The sequence below is a fragment of the Priapulus caudatus genome, unplaced genomic scaffold, assembly GCF_000485595.1.
Source record: "Priapulus caudatus unplaced genomic scaffold, Priapulus_caudatus-5.0.1 Scaffold120, whole genome shotgun sequence".
In the NCBI taxonomy this organism is placed as follows: domain Eukaryota; kingdom Metazoa; phylum Priapulida; class Priapulimorpha; order Priapulimorphida; family Priapulidae; genus Priapulus; species Priapulus caudatus.
The window spans coordinates 137,119-155,451 of NW_014577181.1; the positions used below are offsets into that span (position 1 = coordinate 137,119).

General features: G+C 43.5%; 2 protein-coding genes across 6 annotated transcripts in view; both read right to left on the bottom strand.

Annotated features, from left to right (window-relative positions):
• The window catches only part of LOC106805609 (D-glucuronyl C5-epimerase-like), a 113,632-nt gene extending 112,778 nt beyond the window's left edge, over nucleotides 1–854 (bottom strand). For 2 of the 4 annotated variants that reach the window (XM_014807290.1, XM_014807283.1), the window contains exon 1: nucleotides 728–834. The gene's annotated coding sequence lies outside the window, so the exon portion shown is untranslated. Of the gene's footprint in view, nucleotides 1–727 lie in introns of all 4 variants that reach the window. The other 2 variants (XM_014807286.1, XM_014807287.1) reach the window with 2 other exon arrangements.
• A 2,881-nt stretch (nucleotides 855–3,735) lies between these two features.
• LOC106805595 overlaps nucleotides 3,736–18,333 on the bottom strand; it is a 15,517-nt gene continuing 919 nt past the window's right edge. The window contains exons 1-4 of one of the 2 annotated variants that reach the window (XM_014807250.1): nucleotides 17,198–17,207; nucleotides 5,038–5,241; nucleotides 4,435–4,533; nucleotides 3,736–4,191 (exon numbers count right to left, since the gene is read on the bottom strand). In XM_014807250.1, the coding sequence (XP_014662736.1) occupies nucleotides 4,054–4,191; nucleotides 4,435–4,533; nucleotides 5,038–5,157 (357 nt within the window). In that variant the 5' untranslated portion in view covers nucleotides 5,158–5,241; nucleotides 17,198–17,207 and the 3' untranslated portion in view covers nucleotides 3,736–4,053. Of the gene's footprint in view, nucleotides 4,192–4,434; nucleotides 4,534–5,037; nucleotides 5,242–17,197; nucleotides 17,208–18,333 lie in introns of those variants that run through there. The other variant, XM_014807249.1, reaches the window with a different exon arrangement.

Here is an 18,333-nt window from a genome sequence, read left to right on the forward strand (position 1 = left end):
AAAAAAAAAAAATAATTTGATGCGGGCGGAAAAAGTGATGCGGGCGGGGATGATAAACTAACATCTTTTTTTATGGGGCCTAACAACACAACATGAATAAAATATACGCAGTGGCTGGAGGTACGGTAGCCGTCGGTCGTTCAAGCCCCTTTTTTACGTTAGGGTTAGGGTTAGGGTTAGGATTAGGGTTAGGGTTAGGTTTAGGGTTATGGTTAGGGTTAGGTTTAGGGTTAGGGTTAGGGTTCTAGCTCATCTAAACTCTCAAATCGTGAATTTATTTCCCAAGGCGTTATTTCGAAATCTAGCGCCACCGCCGCCATCTTTGTCTCGTTAAGTATGAAAGCGAATGGACTCCCGTACCCGTAGCCACTGCCTAAAATATACACAGTGGCTATATGCCCGGCAGCCGCCCGTAGATCTGACGGCTGCCGGGCATATAGCCACAGCGTAAAGTATAACCTTGGCTTAGGTATCACGAAGTGTCTTAGGGTTAGGGTTAGGGTTTTTGCATCATTCCTTGATATACGAAAAGTCTGTGCATCAGTTGATGATACACAGAAATCTGTGCATCACTTTGTGATACCTAAGGTGCCTAAAGTGAATTTGCACCCTAAGTAAGTTAGTTTTAACTTTTACAGTAAAACTTTTAGTTCAGTGCATATGACTCGGACTTCGTATATATATCTGCCATAGTTCGTTATGACATGCTTACAGTCCAGACACTTACGTAATTTGATATTTATAGTGAAACCACAGCGAAATATAATTCCTACCACAGCCAGATGATAAAACGACGTGAAAAGATACAGTTCATACAATCACAACAATCATGGCATCATGGGGTGGTCATGGAGCGGCTGCAGCGCCATCTATTAAAAAATAATGTACTGTAACCTGATATATTTATCCCAAATTATTTGCTTTTAACAATTACATGTTTCATGACTCATTTTTATTCGCCGATTTCACTAAGTAATTCTTATTGGATCTGATTCCTATGCAGCTACTCACCTGATAGTCTTCTGTCATCTTCTAAGGAAAAGTTTAGCTTCTTTGTTTCTGTCCTTCCGTATTGGAATTCTCTTCCTTCATCATTGGTAAATTGCAAAATTGCAACTTTTTCCACTGCAATCTGCAGTGTTGATCTATCGATTTGATCCACTTCTCTCTCCGTCTTAGTTATAGTCCTTATAGCCTTCGTTATAATACTTATGAGATTATGAGGTATAGTCCAAGCTAGCTAGCATCCTATTTACACGATTTCTACCTTTCGCGGGGCCGTAGACTATGGGGGCAAGGGGGCAGCTGCCACCCTAGATTTTGGAGCAAAATTTAAAAAAAGCTGAGCTAATAATCGTAAATAACCCTAACTTAATTTTTTTTGTCACTTATCCGTGAAAGCCTTGTCTCAGACCAGGGGCGTAAATCCGTACCGAGGAGTAGGGGGAATGATCACGCGAAGGGGGGGGGGTCTGGGTCAAAAAACTATATGAAATTAGACCCCCTCAGATGCGTTTTCTGCGCGAGCAGGGGGGGGGGGTCCGGACCCCCTGGACCCCTCCCCCCTGTACACGCCCCTGCAGTAATTGAAATGATTTAGGTCTGCCCATGTCTCCAAATTATCATAATTAGCTGAACTTTCAAGTGAGGCACGGAGAACGGAGTTTTTTTTTTGAATCTCAGGGGGGATATATGTACCTACAGGCCATCCCCCCTCCTTCAATTCCCCCGGGATTTACGCCCATGTCTCAGACCCACCCCTACACCCTCAGACCCTCCACACTATATGGACGTCGATCAAGAGCTGCGCCCGTCGCTCATCATTATACAGTTGAGTCATGAAATTTTGCCCCCCTCCCCATTAGGAATTTGCTACATTAGCAGGAATTCGGCTGTTCTACTTTTCTGACATCACCCCACTGCTAAAATTATCGCCCGTACGTATTAAGGCCTATTTATCGTCATTATATCTACAAATATAGGCGGATTTAACAAATATGGATAAGCCTATGTTGGTGTCCGACACACGGGCTATATACACTGAGATCGGTGGCGTGGGCTTGATGCTCACCGTGGCGAAGATTGCCGCGTCAGAAAATCGGCCTCTCCTCTCTTATAATGTAGATATACATATCGTATATATTACGTACTATTATTTAAGTCGTACTGCACGCCTAAAAAATATCTCCAGAGAAGATTATAATATTCCCTTTGTCTACATTGTCGCACGCTCAGCCTCCTCCTTCTTCCACCGCACCTCAGCTATCTTCCTTTCCGCCTTCCTTCAGTCTCCCACCCTTCTCTGAGTCTTCCTCAGCAAGCTATATTTACGAACTTTTCATTTGGCCGTACTGCACGTCTGAAACGGTGCTCGCCCATGCGCAATATCTCCCGAGAAGAATAATATTTTGCAAACATTATGAATTTAAAATGAAGAGGAGTTATCCTAGCATAGATTTATATGATAAAATTTCATCAGTAGAACTCACTTCAGAAATAGGAAGCAGACCTGCATGTAGGGTTCCCGTTGCATATACTAGTCACTGGATAACATGTCTATACGTTGGTGTTTCAGCACATGCGCAATATCTTAGCAGAGGAGTTTTATTTTGTGATTAAAACGCATTTAGTATGGTCAGGGGATATCTCAACATAGGTTTCTGTAATAAATTCTTATCAGTAGACCTGTGTTTATAGTTAATAGAGCGCCATAGCCTGTAGGGTGCAAAACTACTACTTTACCCCGCCCGCCCTTCCCTTTGTCTCCATTGTCGCACGCTCAGCCTCCTTCTCCTTCCAGCGCCCCTCGACTGTCTTCCCTGTCACCTTCCCTCACTTTCCCACCCCTCTCTCCCTCAGCAACCTATATTTACGTACTTTTCCTTTGGCCGTACTGCACATCTGAAACGATGTTCGCGCATGCGCTATATCTCCCGAGAAGAATAATAGTTTTTAAATATTATGAATTAAAAATGAAGAGTGGTTATCCTAGCACAGATCTATATGATAAAATTTTATCAGCCGTCTTCTCCTTCCACCGCCCCTCGGCTGTCTTCCCTGCCACCTTCCCTGAGTTTCCCATCCCTCTCCCCCTCAACAAGCTACTACAAAATGGATCGAAGCCCCTGATGGAATACAATTAACGATATACACGAGGAAGTAAAAAAAAACAGTATTTGAAATGGAAAGACTTGAAAATTCATCGACCTCTAGTGATCAGATGACCTAGTTTATAGTATGTAAACGATACAAACAAAAATATACTTTAAAACAAATTTTAATTGCGCGAAAATGAACCTTTTAGAGATCATAAATACGAAAAGTTCCTACCGTTGGACGGGGTACCACCCTCCCAGCTCCCCCCTCGGCCGCTTCGCTCCCTCGCAAGCTCTTGAACCACGTCTGGCCCCCCACTTTTTAAAATTAATTTGCGTCCGTGGGTGACTGGGCGTCTTTGGCTCTGAGACAAGGCTTTCCCGGATAAATGTAAAAAAAATTACGTTAGGGTTATTTACGATTATTAGCTAAGCTTATTTTTTAATTTTGCTACAAAATCTAGGGGGCAAATGCCACCACCACAGGCTACGGCCCTGGCCATTTCATTGCTGGCCGCGGGCTAGCAGAAGCCTCGCAGCGCCTCCATATCGGCGTAGGAAGAAAACTGGTCATCAGCTGGCGCTGCAAACTGGCGCGGATAAAGAGAACTCGACAACATGTTAGGTTTTAGCTATTATAATGACAATTTTACAGGGATTGTAAGAAAATTGTATAATGTATCTCGTAGATATCTACGATTGACACGTATAAAGTGGCATGCTGCGCCATTTACTGGCTATAATGAGTCATACGGCTTTTTATTCAAATGCGAAATTCACACAACACTGGCTATTTGGGCAAAACGGCGATTATGGAACGGACGAATTATGAAATGGACGATTATATGTAATGTTTGATTGCGTTAGCCCTGCATGCGACATTTCAAATACAGTTTGGATTTTGTTTCTGATTGATGTTTTGAAATTCCTAATCAAAACATTATTTTCATCATCGGAGTTAGTATCGAGGGCGTGTGTCAGAATCGAGTTCGGTTTTCGTGATTTTGCAGATCTTTGCTGTTCTGGCGGCCTGGAAATCCCTGGTTCCCATCACCACGCCAACAATGAACGTCGCCAGGAGCGCGAACAGAAACACCTGTAAGAGAACGTTTCTCCTGACGTCATTAACCGCTCGGAAAACCGGCAGGTGATCACAATGTGTTTCTTAGACACGATTCAAACAAAATTGTGCTAGAAAGCAGCGAGCCCATGAGCCTGTATGAACTGTGATTACTTGGTGAAAACCGAGGAAAGTTTTCTCGCTTAAAGACAGCCGTGATGCTACGCTATGTGCAAGAACAATGCCCCCAGTGAACAGTGCTTCCCTAGTGTTGCTTACCGCGGCTGTGATATGGCCTCCGCTTTTGCAACTTGCTACCATATAGAGAGGTGCGTTCACCATGAGCACGATAGCGAAGATGAACTGTATCACTAAATTCTGCGAACGGAATTACACAAGAAAAGAGATCGGAGGTACTCGAGACATGTTCGCCGGCGGACAGTAATTACTGAAAAAATGCATACCTACTCACGTGCACGTTAGCCACTTGTAGATTGCTTCGTAAGGCTTGGCTACGTAAGTATATTTATGGAAGTATGTTTTCCCCAGCGTCTTTTTCAATAATAATATTAATAATTTTTTAATTAATGAAAATAACGGCTATATTGAATGACGAAAGTCTAGTTCATTATTGCTCACTTGTATTTCTGATCATAACACGACCCCACGATGGGCTTCGTCATCGGTTAGCTAGGTTCCCCGATGGGCTCTACACTTAATAGCATGATATCTCACAAGGGTCTTTACGCGAGTAGCCGACTACAGAACGATATGGCAATATTTTCTGACTATGGGGAACCAATCTGCTAAGCCGGGAATAATAAACGATTCTATTATCGTTCGTAATTTCGTAAGCTTCAGATGATTACAAGCGCCACTTACCCACAGATATATGAAGCTGTTCGGGTATCCGGCACTGTCCTTGCATAAACCACAGAACTGTTGCGTAAACAGCAATAATGTAGCCAGCGTTAGTGCGACTATTGCCGCTGCTGTTGACATGGATACCACGTATCGTGATTTATAAGTTTCTTTGCAATGTGACGAGCTGAATAATGCCAACCAGAACACGACGAAAGCCAATACCTGCGAAAAGATGCCATATATATATATATATATATACATAAAGAGAAGAGAGAGAGAGAGAGAGAGAGAGAGAGAGAGAGAGAGAGAGAGAGAGAGAGAGAGGTGGTCTCGATATGCAGAGACGGTCTCGTCAGATCACATCGTCCGCCCCATCTCAAAGATTGTACAAATCTACGGGAGGGCTCCTCCTAAGTTTACTTTAGTTGAACGTAGTTCAATGTGGGGAGTGTTCTTTCTTCTCCGAAGATGGTTTATTCGGTTTGAAATAATGTAATAATTTATAATTATAATAACTTAGCAATATTATAATTAATTTACGACTGTAATAATTCGACTTCTGTATTGATCAACATTGACGTTTACAACAGGTATCGCTAGGAATAAGCGTGTCGATGTTGATCAATACAGAAGCCGAATTATTCGTACATTTTTCACTATGCCACCATACATTGTACGTGTTTTTTCTTTGTTCTCGCTTAATTTCATATAATTTATCGGATATTATCGCTTATCTAATTTGGTTATAATGAACATTGTCATGAGCTACATGAGTATGAGTATTTAGTGTGTATTATTTTGTATTTACAGTTAGACCTGCACATGTGCATCTAGATCTCACGTGTTGTGCAATAAATTTGGATTATATAAGAAGATGCCAATATATATATACAACTGCCCCATCCGTGCCCGCACTCCTGCTAGCTACGCCTTGCGTATATAATTTTGTCGGACATATACACCTGTTTTGAGTTACATACTTCGGAGTAAGTAGACAGCGTCTGTGCGCTTGAGCACTATCTGCCAACAGACATCATATTTTGTTGGATTTAATAATTAAATTTATTAAATAAAATTCATATATTAAAAAAGTGAAGGCACAATTAAGAATAGGTTACTATAAAAAAATATTTTGTTTGAACGCACTTTTAAATATATATGTTCACTTATGTCATTTTGAAAGCTACGTACACTTCAGTAATTACATTACGGAATATATATATATCCTACCACATCGACGTGCGATAGATTACAGGGTTAGGCGTGCCTGTGCGTATGACTGACCGCTATCTGCTAACAGTCGTCATATAGTCTTTATTAATAAGAGGAAATTTTTTAAAGGACAGAGATCCTCACAGCATCCACCTATGTCTAGGCTCGGGGGAGGGGGGGTTGTGTACATGACTCTTTTAGAGAAAAACCTTATATTTTCTCATTCCTTATGGTAAGACTCTCAAAAAAAGTTTGGGTAACACCTCTGGGTCAAGTACGTTTTTTCAGTACAATTATATGTGATTCTCGGTTAGGCGCCAAAGTGAAAAATGACAATATTGAAGTTTCAGAGCATAATTCTTTATTAACTAACCATAAACTTTGAAATTGCACTGAATTACATTGAATAAGTATTACAAACAACTTTCCAGCATGATTTGTTGCCATAAACATTGTTTCATGGTACGAAATGGCTACATTTTGCTCAATTTTATCCAAAAAAATTCTTTGAAAGTAGCTCTAGGTATGATTGCTTCTCACTCGCCCAATATTGTAGCTAGACGTGCCAAAATTGGCCAAAAGTTTCCTTATTACGTGCTTTACGTGCTTTATAATAAGGCCCACGGGCTTTATATGATGCATAGGGGGGCTGTTGTAACTCAGGGTCAACCCTACCCCCAAATAGCAGCCTTTTGCGAATTTCGTGAAATGATGATAACTCCTCAAGTAAAGCTAAAGTCACACTGGGGCCGGACTGTCCACGGATTACCGCGGATGGGGCAGGATCTCCCCGGACCGTAAAATTTATAATCCGTGGCGATCCGGGTGAAAAAAAGCATCATCGGGCCGGATCGGGCCGGACCAGCACGGCAGCGCCACGGATCATCCTGGATTGAGCCCGGATGAAGCCGGCCCCAGCACGGAGTCACTACGGACCGCCCCGGACCGCCCCGGACTGCCACGGACCGCCACGGACCTGATTCGGCCTGGTCCGGCCCCGTCCTGGCCCATCCGTGCTCCCATCCGTGTTGGGTCCGGCTTGATCCGTAATGATCCGTGGCCGACAAAAACGACACGGATGGCCACGGATGGGCCCGGTTCAACACGGTGCCACTACGGACTGTCCCGGACCTACCACGGACTGTCCCGGACCTACCACGGACGCGCCACGGACCGTCCAGGACCACCCCGGATGGTGAAAACTTCCCGGACCGTCCCGGATCACCCCGGCAATTTTAAACAGTTTAAAACATCCGGGGCGATATCCCGGAATGCGCCGGACCATCAAGGACCACCCCGGACCGGGCCGGACCGTCCAGGACCGTCCAGGACCCAACAAGGATCTCTCCCCGGATCAGTCCGGCAGCGTCCGGCCCGGTCCGGGAGCTTGGTGTGACTTTAGCTTAAGTGACTTAGGAAGTTGCTTGTGTGGCTACATGTAGGTTTTTGACACCAAGGAATTGATTGACACCATTATTATACATTTTGGAGTTTACCTAATTAGAGGAAGTATAAGATGTCTGCCAAAAGCGAAATTAAGACATGAATTGTCCCATAGAAATAAGATCGTAGGATATACATGCATCATAGAACTGTACAGGTGGACGCTTTCGTGAAAAATAATGCCTATGTATAAACTAGTCTAAAATATTCCTTGTTACCATACTCAATTATAAGTAAATACAATATATATACCCTAACCGAACTTCAGCTGCAATAAGCATGCTAGACAACCTACCAGAACCCAGCCTGATCCTATCAAACAATTGGGTTTTTACAAGCCTGTGGTAATGTTTCCCTGCACCGACAAAATTTACCACTTTTCATCCCAGCCTTGTACCTTGTACTTGTACACTTAGCACATGAACAGGAGACTGACCATTGAGGCTCGATGGTTTTCCACGATGTTGCGGGTACCAGCTATGCGTGGTCGTTCACATGGCCAGAATCTTCTGGCTTCAGTGTCTCAACGTTTTCAACGTCGAGCTGGCACTCCAATGCATGGCTGATAGTGTAGGCATTGTAGAATTCACGCTTGATATGAGGCAGGAGTCCCTGTACTGACTAGTCGGAGGTAGGCTGTGGAGAGAACCCTCTTTGCTGAAGCGGAAAACCTCTGCTCGATATTCAGATAAACATTTAGCGTCGCTACCTCTTTTCAGCACCTTCACTCGGCGTTGCGAGTCATGGCCGGAGAGAAGGTTGATGATTCCTTGAAGTGTTTCAGAAACCTTTCAGGCCGTGCCTTTAGATCTGCCTTTAGAGCTGTTTTTTGTACCAACTTCTCTGGTTATGTCACACCTTGTAAGACTGTGTATAGCCGACAGAACTGCACAGAGCCGATTTCCCAGGCGCTGGAACAGGGTATGAAGGGGTATATATCGAGTTGGATCTCCCATCCCAGCCCGCACTCACAGCTCCTCAAAGTTGTGGTGGTGAAAGACCAGCATGTGGTAGAGCAGAGCAACAATGACATCTGTATCGTTGGAGATTACAACACACTACACACTTTGTGTCCTGCATTGAGAGAGTGCAAGACGTGGATGAGTATTCGGAGGTCAGCTACTTCAAATGGCGCTTTAAGGTGTGTGGCAATGCTTTTTCATGGCCTTGATGGACCATGATGCAATCCAATCCTCGTCTTCCTTGGTCACTTGTCCGAATACAGCGGGGTATTGTAATGTTTCAGAAGTATTTGAACGAAGATGGCAGTAGATTAGCTTCTCAAGAAGAAGCTTATTCATGTCTAAAGGCCAGAATCTCTCCCTCGCCTTTGGTAGAGATGTCCCTGGTTCAATTGAACTGTACTCGATTGGTACAGTTTTAGTGCGCCTCTTTCTCTCGCTATCCGTCACTGAGGGTTCATCTGAGTACGTGTCGAACACATAGTCACATCGCCCGAACTGATGGTATACATCCGAAATGGATACAAATGCTAAGAGGAGATCCTTGAAGCTGGAGAGGCTAGTCACACGAACCTAATTACGAACTGTGGCCATTATGTCTATGCCAAATGAAGCATTCTTCCGATGGCTATAGTCAAAGTCCTCAGGTTTGAGATTAGTCTCAAACTCCTTAATCGACAGGCTCTTCCCTGAGTTGATCATCATCCCGTCCTCATTGAACAAGAGAGGTAAAGGTGCAACATCATATTTCAAGAGGTCCTCGGTAGTCATGAGGCCACGATCACGGGCGATTTCAATCGTTTCCCCTACAACATTCATCTCCGTCACTGTTTTCTTGATGGTCTTCTGTGGCTTGCATCGATTTGTTTTCATTATTTTCAGGTTCGATCGATGAATGCTTTCACTAAAGTCTTGTGGTTTTCTGTACGGACCTTTTGAGTCGAAATGTCAAGTACTTCTCTTCTCCTTTTGCGAAGGCACAGTATGTCATATTTGATGTATTTTGCCATGATGTTCTTTATCACGAAAGTATGCAGCAAGGGGGAAGCCCCTAGAGGCATAGGGGACCCCTTCTTTTCAATGAAATTTACCATTGCGAGCTGTAGTAGCTTGGGATTACTCGTGGTGGTTAAAGGACTCGTGTGTATTCTTCATCACATCAGCATATCTCTGATGTAGATTCTCTACTGCCATCATTTCATGGTAGATCAAGTCCGATTGAGCAACGTACTGCTTCTGCTTGGCATGCCCGATGATTCCGTCACTGCATTCAGATGATAGGTTAATACTTTGCTCAAGCTTCTGGCCACCATCGACTGAAGTGAAGTGGCTGGATTTCTCCTTTATGGATGGGTTCCCATTTGAGAAGTTGTCATGGACTGATGGTGCAGTTTGAGGTAAACGCCGCATGTCTTCCAGGTAGACAGAGCCCAGCGAAGATAGTTGGTCGAGTCAAAGGCGGCGAATAAGTAGAGAGCACGTTTTGCACACGGCATCAAGATGAAGTTCCCATATCCCCTCATGATCTGCTCTCAACAGATCATGCACCACAGCCATCATGCGGAGGAACTGAGCCCAGAATCTGGAGTTCTCATTCACAGCAGACTGTGTTGCGATGAATGTATTCAGATCTTCGAATAACTTGCTGGATGCAGTTGCAGTAAACCTGGCCATCAACTTCTGACTGTCAGTGACGTTCTTTTTCGTAACACTTGATTTGAGGTCTGTTATGATAGCAAGCTCTTGTGCATGTGGCTCAACACCTCTCTCGGCAAAGAATTATTTGTAGAGTAGATGCTGGAACGTTTCAGCAAGGAGTTGCATGCCTTCAAGACAACGGCTGTAGTGTTCTCCATTGAGAACTGTGTTCTGAATAATGGTTGGACCAAAAACACCGGCCTGTAGCCAAGTCATGTCGACTCCACTTAGGTTTTCCAATGCACTACAAAACAGTTTCACCAAATGAAATGTCCCCAAGCATGGGACATTTGAGTGCTGAATTGCTGCGGTCTCATCAATTGAATTTCATTGACGATACAGTATACCCCTTCGTCGAAATACATTGGGATTTTTGTTTGAACCAGCTGTGACAAATATCTTATACTTCCACTAATTAGGTGAACTTCAAAATGTAGAATAATGGTGTCAATCAATTCCTTGGTGTCAAAAACCTATATGTAGCCACAAAAATCTACTTCCTAGGTCACTTACTTAAGAAGTTATCATTATTTGATGATATTCGCAAAAGGCTGCTATTTGGTGGTAGGGTTGACTCCGAGTTACAACAGCCCCCCTATGCATCATATAGAGCCCGGGGGCTTCAGTATGAAGCTTGTGTCAATTAGAGCACTTAATAAGAAAAAATTTGGCCAATTTTTGTAGCTCTAGCTACAATATTGTGGGAGTGAGTAGCAATCATACTTAGAGCTACTTTCAAAGTGACAGCAATTTTTGGCTATTTTTTGGCTAAAATTAAGCAAAATGTAGCCATTTCGTACCATGAAACAATGTTTCTGGCAACAAATCATGCTGGAAAGTTGTTAGTAATACTTATTCAATGTAATTCAGTGACATTTGATAGTTTATGGTTGCTTAATAAAGAATTATGCTCTGAAACTTCAATATTGTCATTTTTTTCACTTTGGCGCCTAACCGAAAATCACATAATGTACATGTATGTACAGAAAAAACGTACTTGACCCAGAAGTGTTACCCAAACTTTTTTTGAGTGTCTTACAATAAGGAATGAGAAAATATAAGGTTTTGCTCTAAAAGAGTCATGTACACGAACACCCCCCCCCCCCCAGAGCCTGTAATATTATGGATCAACGCATGTTTATGTTGATATAATATTTATTGTTATAGGAGCCAATCCTCCAAACACAGCTTACACTTACAAGCACATGTAGCAGAGAGAGCGAGAATCTCGTGAATCTCGTACCTCTCGTGCGCGCGTCATAAACGTTAGCATCGTTACATCCCCCTTTCCAACTGGAACGTTACACTCCCTTTTTTATAACGAAAACATGACAATTTATTTTTAACTTGCTGCGGTTTGTATCCACATAACTGACTGAGAACTGAAAACATAACATAATGTCATGACTCTTGTGCAAATATTCTTGCACTGTGTTTTTTATACAACGTTCGTCGTCACAAAAAGGTTCACAAATAAATGCTTTTCGCATACCGGAATGTTCACACATAAAACACTGTTAACTGGATTGTTCATCGCTTTGTACATCTTTACCAGTTACTTAAACAAATAACGATTCAATTCTAAATCAAAACATCGGACTTATGCGATTATGCACACCACAAATCATAGATTAATATAATACTATTGTATGTGTATTCCGTGCACCATTTTTAGGTGTCTGAATAACGGTTCGGCGGTCTAACCTGCCGCCCTGAACGGGTTCTATACGTGTCATTGTTGACCCTACCGCCAACAGCCACTTCTGTGTTGGTGGTCACAGGTCTTTCAGTCGTGTTGTGATGCGGCCGCGCCTGTGTAGTCTGCGGCACAACGACTGGTTTTGTCCTCAAATGGACTTGCTTGCCGCTTTGGGCACACTACGTAATGTTTGTCTATTACGCCTAAGGATCTTCCATTTTGTGTTTCCACCATATAAGACCGTGGTTCTTGGCACTTTTTGAATTACCTTTGCAGGTGACCAACAGTCCAGTTTGCGGATCCGTACCGTGATAGTCTCTCCACGTCATAAGGGGAGGTAAACTTCTGGCTCCAGCTTGGTCGTGATAGTGTTTTTGGTACCGTGTCTCTCTTTGGAGGCGTTCCTGTACCCTATCCCTATCGTATGACTGTTGATAGCTGGGCGACCGTTCTGACCGGAAGGTTACATAACCACTTTTCGGGTTGAACATAGTTTTCTGCCGGGCTTGCAACTGACTGTCAATAGGTGTTGGTCCTAAACACACAGCAGGGCTAGATCAGGATCTGTCCTTGTTTCCTTAGTTTCTTGAGATTTCTTTGACGGTGCGCACGTTTCGTTCAATGAATCCTTGGACTTCGGATACCTGGGGCTAGCTAAGTCACGCCATCTATCTGCCATGACTGTAGAAACTGCTCTAAATTCAGCTGAGCCAAATTGTGGGCCGTTATCGAACATAATACGCTCAGGTCGTCGTATTCTGACAGAATCTTGTTTTACTAGTTGGACAACTGCACCTGTTGTGGCATGCTCTCTACTATTTCCTTACTACGGGAAACTTTGTGTAGTAATCTGCCAGTACCAGGTACTCTGCCCCGTCCAAAATGGAACAAGTCTGTCCCAAAGTGTTTGCCAAGGTCTGGTAGGGAATCTCATGTGTTGAAGCGGTTTGGTGGTTGGGCTCGGTTTGTGCGTTTGCATGCTGAGCATCGTGCCACCAACTTGTCGATATCCTGGTTAATATTTGCCAGAACACACAATGATTTCGCCCTAAGTTGGCACTTGGTAACGCCCTGGTGACCAGTATGTATCTGCTCTAGGATATCTGGCTTGCATGGTCTCAGGTATCATCACTCTTTGCCTTTCATGATTAGTCCGTTCTCGACACTCAGTTCGTCTCGGAAGGGCCAATATACCCTGAGCGGGTTGGGAGACCGCGTCGCTCATCTGGCCATCCGGATATGATGACGTCTCGCTACGCGCGAGCGCAAAAGAATGCGTCTTTGTTAGACTCCTCTCGCAGCTGCTGATCTTCGACGTCGAGAAACTGCACATGGAATACCTTGACGTCGTAGATCAATTGGAAGTACGCTTTCTCCGCGGTTGGGTTGTCTCGAGAGACAATCTGCCAGGACGCATGTCTGGCCCGGGTCGATAACCCGTATGGTAAAATCGTAACCCTTGTAAGCGCATTAACATTCGCTGTAATCGTGAGGTGCCGATCGCCAAGTTTTCAGAGAATCAACTCTAAATGGCTTGTGTCCGACTCTATTTTGAAGTGGGCGGCCATAGAGGAAGGTGTGGAATCTCTCCATGCAAATCTTGCTGCAGCAGCTTCCCGTTCGAATTTGCATAACGTTGCTCGGCTGTCGACAGATGATGTTTGAGCAAAACATAATCGGGACGTTGTCCGTGTATGAGTCGCCGCACCCCAGGCCCGTTCAACGATGCATCGACCTGCAGGACTGTTTCCTTAGCAGGGTACGTAGTCCAAGGGTGACGTTTTGCATGATCGAACGTTTGATCTTGTAAACCGCTTCCTGGTGAGGCAGGGTACAATCGAACAGCACAACATCTCGCTTGAGCATCGCCCGGAGATGACATGTGTGATGCGGATAGTCCTCTGGATAAAACGGCGACATATATGTTGCCCAGTCTAAGAACTTCTTGGCATTGCAGTCTTGTTTTCGGGGGTGGCGATCGCTTTAATGTCGTCGATCTTCAGTGATCTGGGTGCTGCGCCAACTCGCGTGGACGTAACCCAGCATACCGAAGAATTTTATAAACGGTACGTTATCTGACATTTCGCACACTGTTGAACATCAGGCCTCGTTCTTATCGTAACGCGCATCAACTTGTGTATCACTTGATCGTTTGGCCATGTTTTCAGAGCTATAGACTGCTATTGTCGTCTGCTATCCTAACAGCCCCTTCTCCTACTGTCCAAGAATCTCGTCCATTTTTCTCTGGAACACGTCTTGAGACATAAAACTAGCCCAAACGACAACGGCAAAAAGCAATGCCTCCCAAACGGCGTGTTGAACGTGGTCAATAAGCTGGATTTCCAACGTCAGCTTGATGACGCATATCCGTCTTGGCGTTGTCAAGTTTATTAGAGCACACGTGCGCCGTGAATCGTGTGTGATTTCTTCGAGGTAGGGTGTTAGTGTGAGATGCGCACAGATTGCACGATTTAGTTCCTTTGGGTCCACAGCATATGCGCGAAACTACCAGGTCTGCTTTAACCGGCTGTATGTCAGGAACTAAACCCACTCCGAAGGGTTCTGTACCGCCGCCTGATAACGCCTGCTGACCAAACTGGTCCTAGCTGAGTATATTGATCTGCGTCTTTCATTGGATGGGTGGTCTTAACGTTGCGCGTGTACCATACAGAGGGATGTTCAGGGTCCACCATGATGTGGTACTCTCCTGGAATTGCCAATTTTTATCAATTGGTTCGGAGTAGCAGCCCCCTGTAGTGTCACGGTACATCCATCGCTGCCACCTAGTAATATTATTGGACAAACCATGTTTATGTTGATATAATATTTATTGTTATGAGGAGCCATCCTCAAACACAGCTTAACAACTTACAAGCACATGATAGCAGAGAGAGCGAGAATCCGTGGAATCTCTACGCTCTCGTGCCGCCATGAGTCAATAACTTACATCGTTAAAGGAACGCACATGATACATAGTATGCATTTTTCACGTATCCTGTAGGTCGCGCAGATAACCGTCTAATTCCCGCTGTAGGACCATCTGTTTGAAACCTGACTCGTTAGCTATTTCTGACTAAATATATATATATATATATTATATATATATACTATATATATATATATATTATATATATCATATATATAAATATATAATATATATAGGGTAGGGTTAGGTTAGTTATCAGAAAAATAGCTAAACGACCAAGGTCAAACAGAGGTTGCAAGGGGACGGGGACATTAAACCCTACGAGCGTAGGTCGAGCTACGGGTGCCATGCAGGACAAGGCATTTATTGTACCTAAATAAAACTTGACCAAACAATTAGTTTTGTGAACACAAACTCAACTTCTGTCAATCCTGTCCCACAAAACTCAATTTTGTGAACGACAAAAACCAATTCTCGTCGAACCTGGTTCCACAAAACCAAAATTTTTAAACACAAAACTCAATTCGTCGAATCTCGGTTTACAAACTCGATTTGTTGCCCAAATATAGCACACGCAATGTAGAAGGGGCTTTGTGGGAGCAGAATTGACAGAATTGAGTTTGTGTTTGACACAAATTGAGTTTTGTGGGACAGGATTGAACAAATGAGTTTTGTGTTTAGCAAAATTGAGTTTTATTGGAACCGTTCGGACAGAATTGAGTTTTTGTGTTTACAATAAAATTGAGTTTTTGTGAAAACCGTTCGACCAGAACATTGAGTTTTCGTGTTTACAAAATTTGATTTGTGAACCGTTCGACAAGAATGAGGCCCTTCCTGCATGGCGCCGCTCGTAGGACGCTGGTCCACGCAATGCAAAGTGAGTATGAGACTAACAAAAATCTGAGAGTCGTTATAACTAGTAGTAAAGTTACTACGTAAGCCGTAGTAATCAAGGGCGCCGGAACTGCGGTCGCAGGCCTAGCGGCGGACGCGCGCGGCAGCACTTTTTCAGGCATAAATTTTCGCGTAACCAATAATCTTTCCAATAAATTTATACCGTCTTTTGGCGCGGTACATATAATCATGTATATAACTGTAACGTAGCCCCATAAGCTAGAGACCCAGGGTCAATGAGTCAGTCAGGGTCGTGTACAGGGTGGTCCCCCCCCCCCTAGGGGTGAGGGGGGGTTTATCCCCCCGCAGGACGCCCCTACCTGCCCACGAGAGCAGAAAAACGCATCTGAGGGGTCTTATTTCAAAAATTCTGGGGAGGCCACCCAGATCCCCCCCTTCGCGTGCAAAAACGTTCTCAAGAATGTCCAGAAAACTTCCTAAAACAGTATTAAACGTTACTGAATAATGTTAACCTAAAAGAAACATTCCCATAAACATTTCAGGAGAACATAACTTTGTTAGCTGGTATGTCTTACTTGTTAGACCCCCCCCCCTGGTCCGCAAATGCCTGTAACACGCCTCCTGCAGTCACCATGTAGCTATAAAATTTAATAATCCAGAACGTCGGCACACATTCCTCTAGCTCACCGTCTACTCCTGATTCTATGCAACAGGCAGCATGCCGTTTGCGTTATATTGAGGGAGCACTTTCGCTCGGCGTCGAGCGAGTTCATGACGAATATTAACAGTTCGATTGTGAGCACCAGTACAATTGTAATGCATGTCCTTGATGGAATGTATTTCAGGAAGTTTACAAGTTATTCACACTGTTCTAAAGTGAGAAAAAATTAAATTGGAGTATTTGGTCATTATTGAATATTTTTAATTCTATGTAAGCAACAAAATCTTCAACATCATTATTTTCTAAAATTAAGTGAAACACTTTTTTGTGCTAAATCAGCAATGCTCAAATGCCAGCAGAGCCCACTATCATTTGCCTGTAGATTTCAAAATTGATTCACGGGGAGGGCATGCCCCAGAACCCCCCCCACAAGGGTGTTTTTCACGGGGCTGCCCGACTACACCAAAGCCGCGCACTATTTATTGCTTTCTCGACCCTTGAATAACTAGAGGTCTACGGCTGGGTTTCCGTTCTGGACAGTTGACCAGTTGGCGGTTTTCTCCGTGCGTAGGTTGAGTTTGCTGGTTACTTCCCATACTGTACCATCCCCCCCCCCACACCTTCTCCGCACAAGGAATAAATAAAATTACTCGGAATGAGAGCGTTTTTTAAATAGTAGGAATTACACTAGCTATGTAATGTACACGTATTTTCATGCGTACCGTTTGTATTATAAGGAGGCACGCCGTGACTGAACCTTCATAAAATCTCCAATCGAAAATGTTAACTGCTGTATCTCACGATTTCCTCAGAGTTTGGGTATATCTACAGTTACGCCAATGTGACATTTAGATCATAATTAAATGCAACAACGTACAATTCAACCGTTAAGCTCAAATATTATCTAGCTTGAATAATATCACGATTAGATATAATTGTGGTAAAAATAAAAACGTAATAATACATGACAGAAACTACCAACCTCGCGTCTTGCAATTAGCACCGGTTATCGCACATGTGTCATGTGGAACTATTTGCGTATCATATAAATACAACTTGATGTATGAAAATATGATATTTTTCACACACAACATGGGAATACTCTGGCTCACATCACATCAACATAAAAGGTAAGAGAGCACAATAAATCTAAACAGGCAGTCGAGTACAGGTAACGAGGAACGAACTTTGTCCCAGCAAAGTGTGTGGGTGTGTGTGTGTGTTGTGTGTGTGTGTGTGGTGTGTTGTGTGCGTGCGTGTGCGTGCGTGCGTGCGTGCGTGCGTGCGTGCGATTGCGACGCGCGCGTCATTACAAATGCATAGTGAAACATAACATGCGCGTGCTAAGCACCGACGACTACTTAAACCTCCTACTAATGATAACGTATAATCATATCGGTAATATACGTGCAAAGCTGCTTATTATAAATATAATAAACTGTATTGTCCATAATATTTATTTCGAAACTTGTCTTACATGCGATATTTGCGTGCGCGATTACTAACGTTAATTAGTTGGCGATAACTATAATTCCTCCTATATATGAATACTTTTCCAACTCAAAATGATACTGAATTTCATGAATTTCTGCTGTTCTGCCTGTTCTAAAGTCCATCTGTGTTTTAGGGAAGCCGGCGCTTATCATTTCATATTTTCAAACGAATCCCGTGAGAGTGAAGTTCTCTTTCAAATCTAGTATCAAAATATAGTGTTAAGGTTTACAATGTTAGCATGCAAAACAACGCGGATTACAAGTATTCGTACTAAAATGTTTTTGGCCACAACTCGCCGCCACGCACGTCCGAATTCGTATGCTTTTCAAACACGGCTCCGTAACAGCGTTGATGCTCGAGTAGG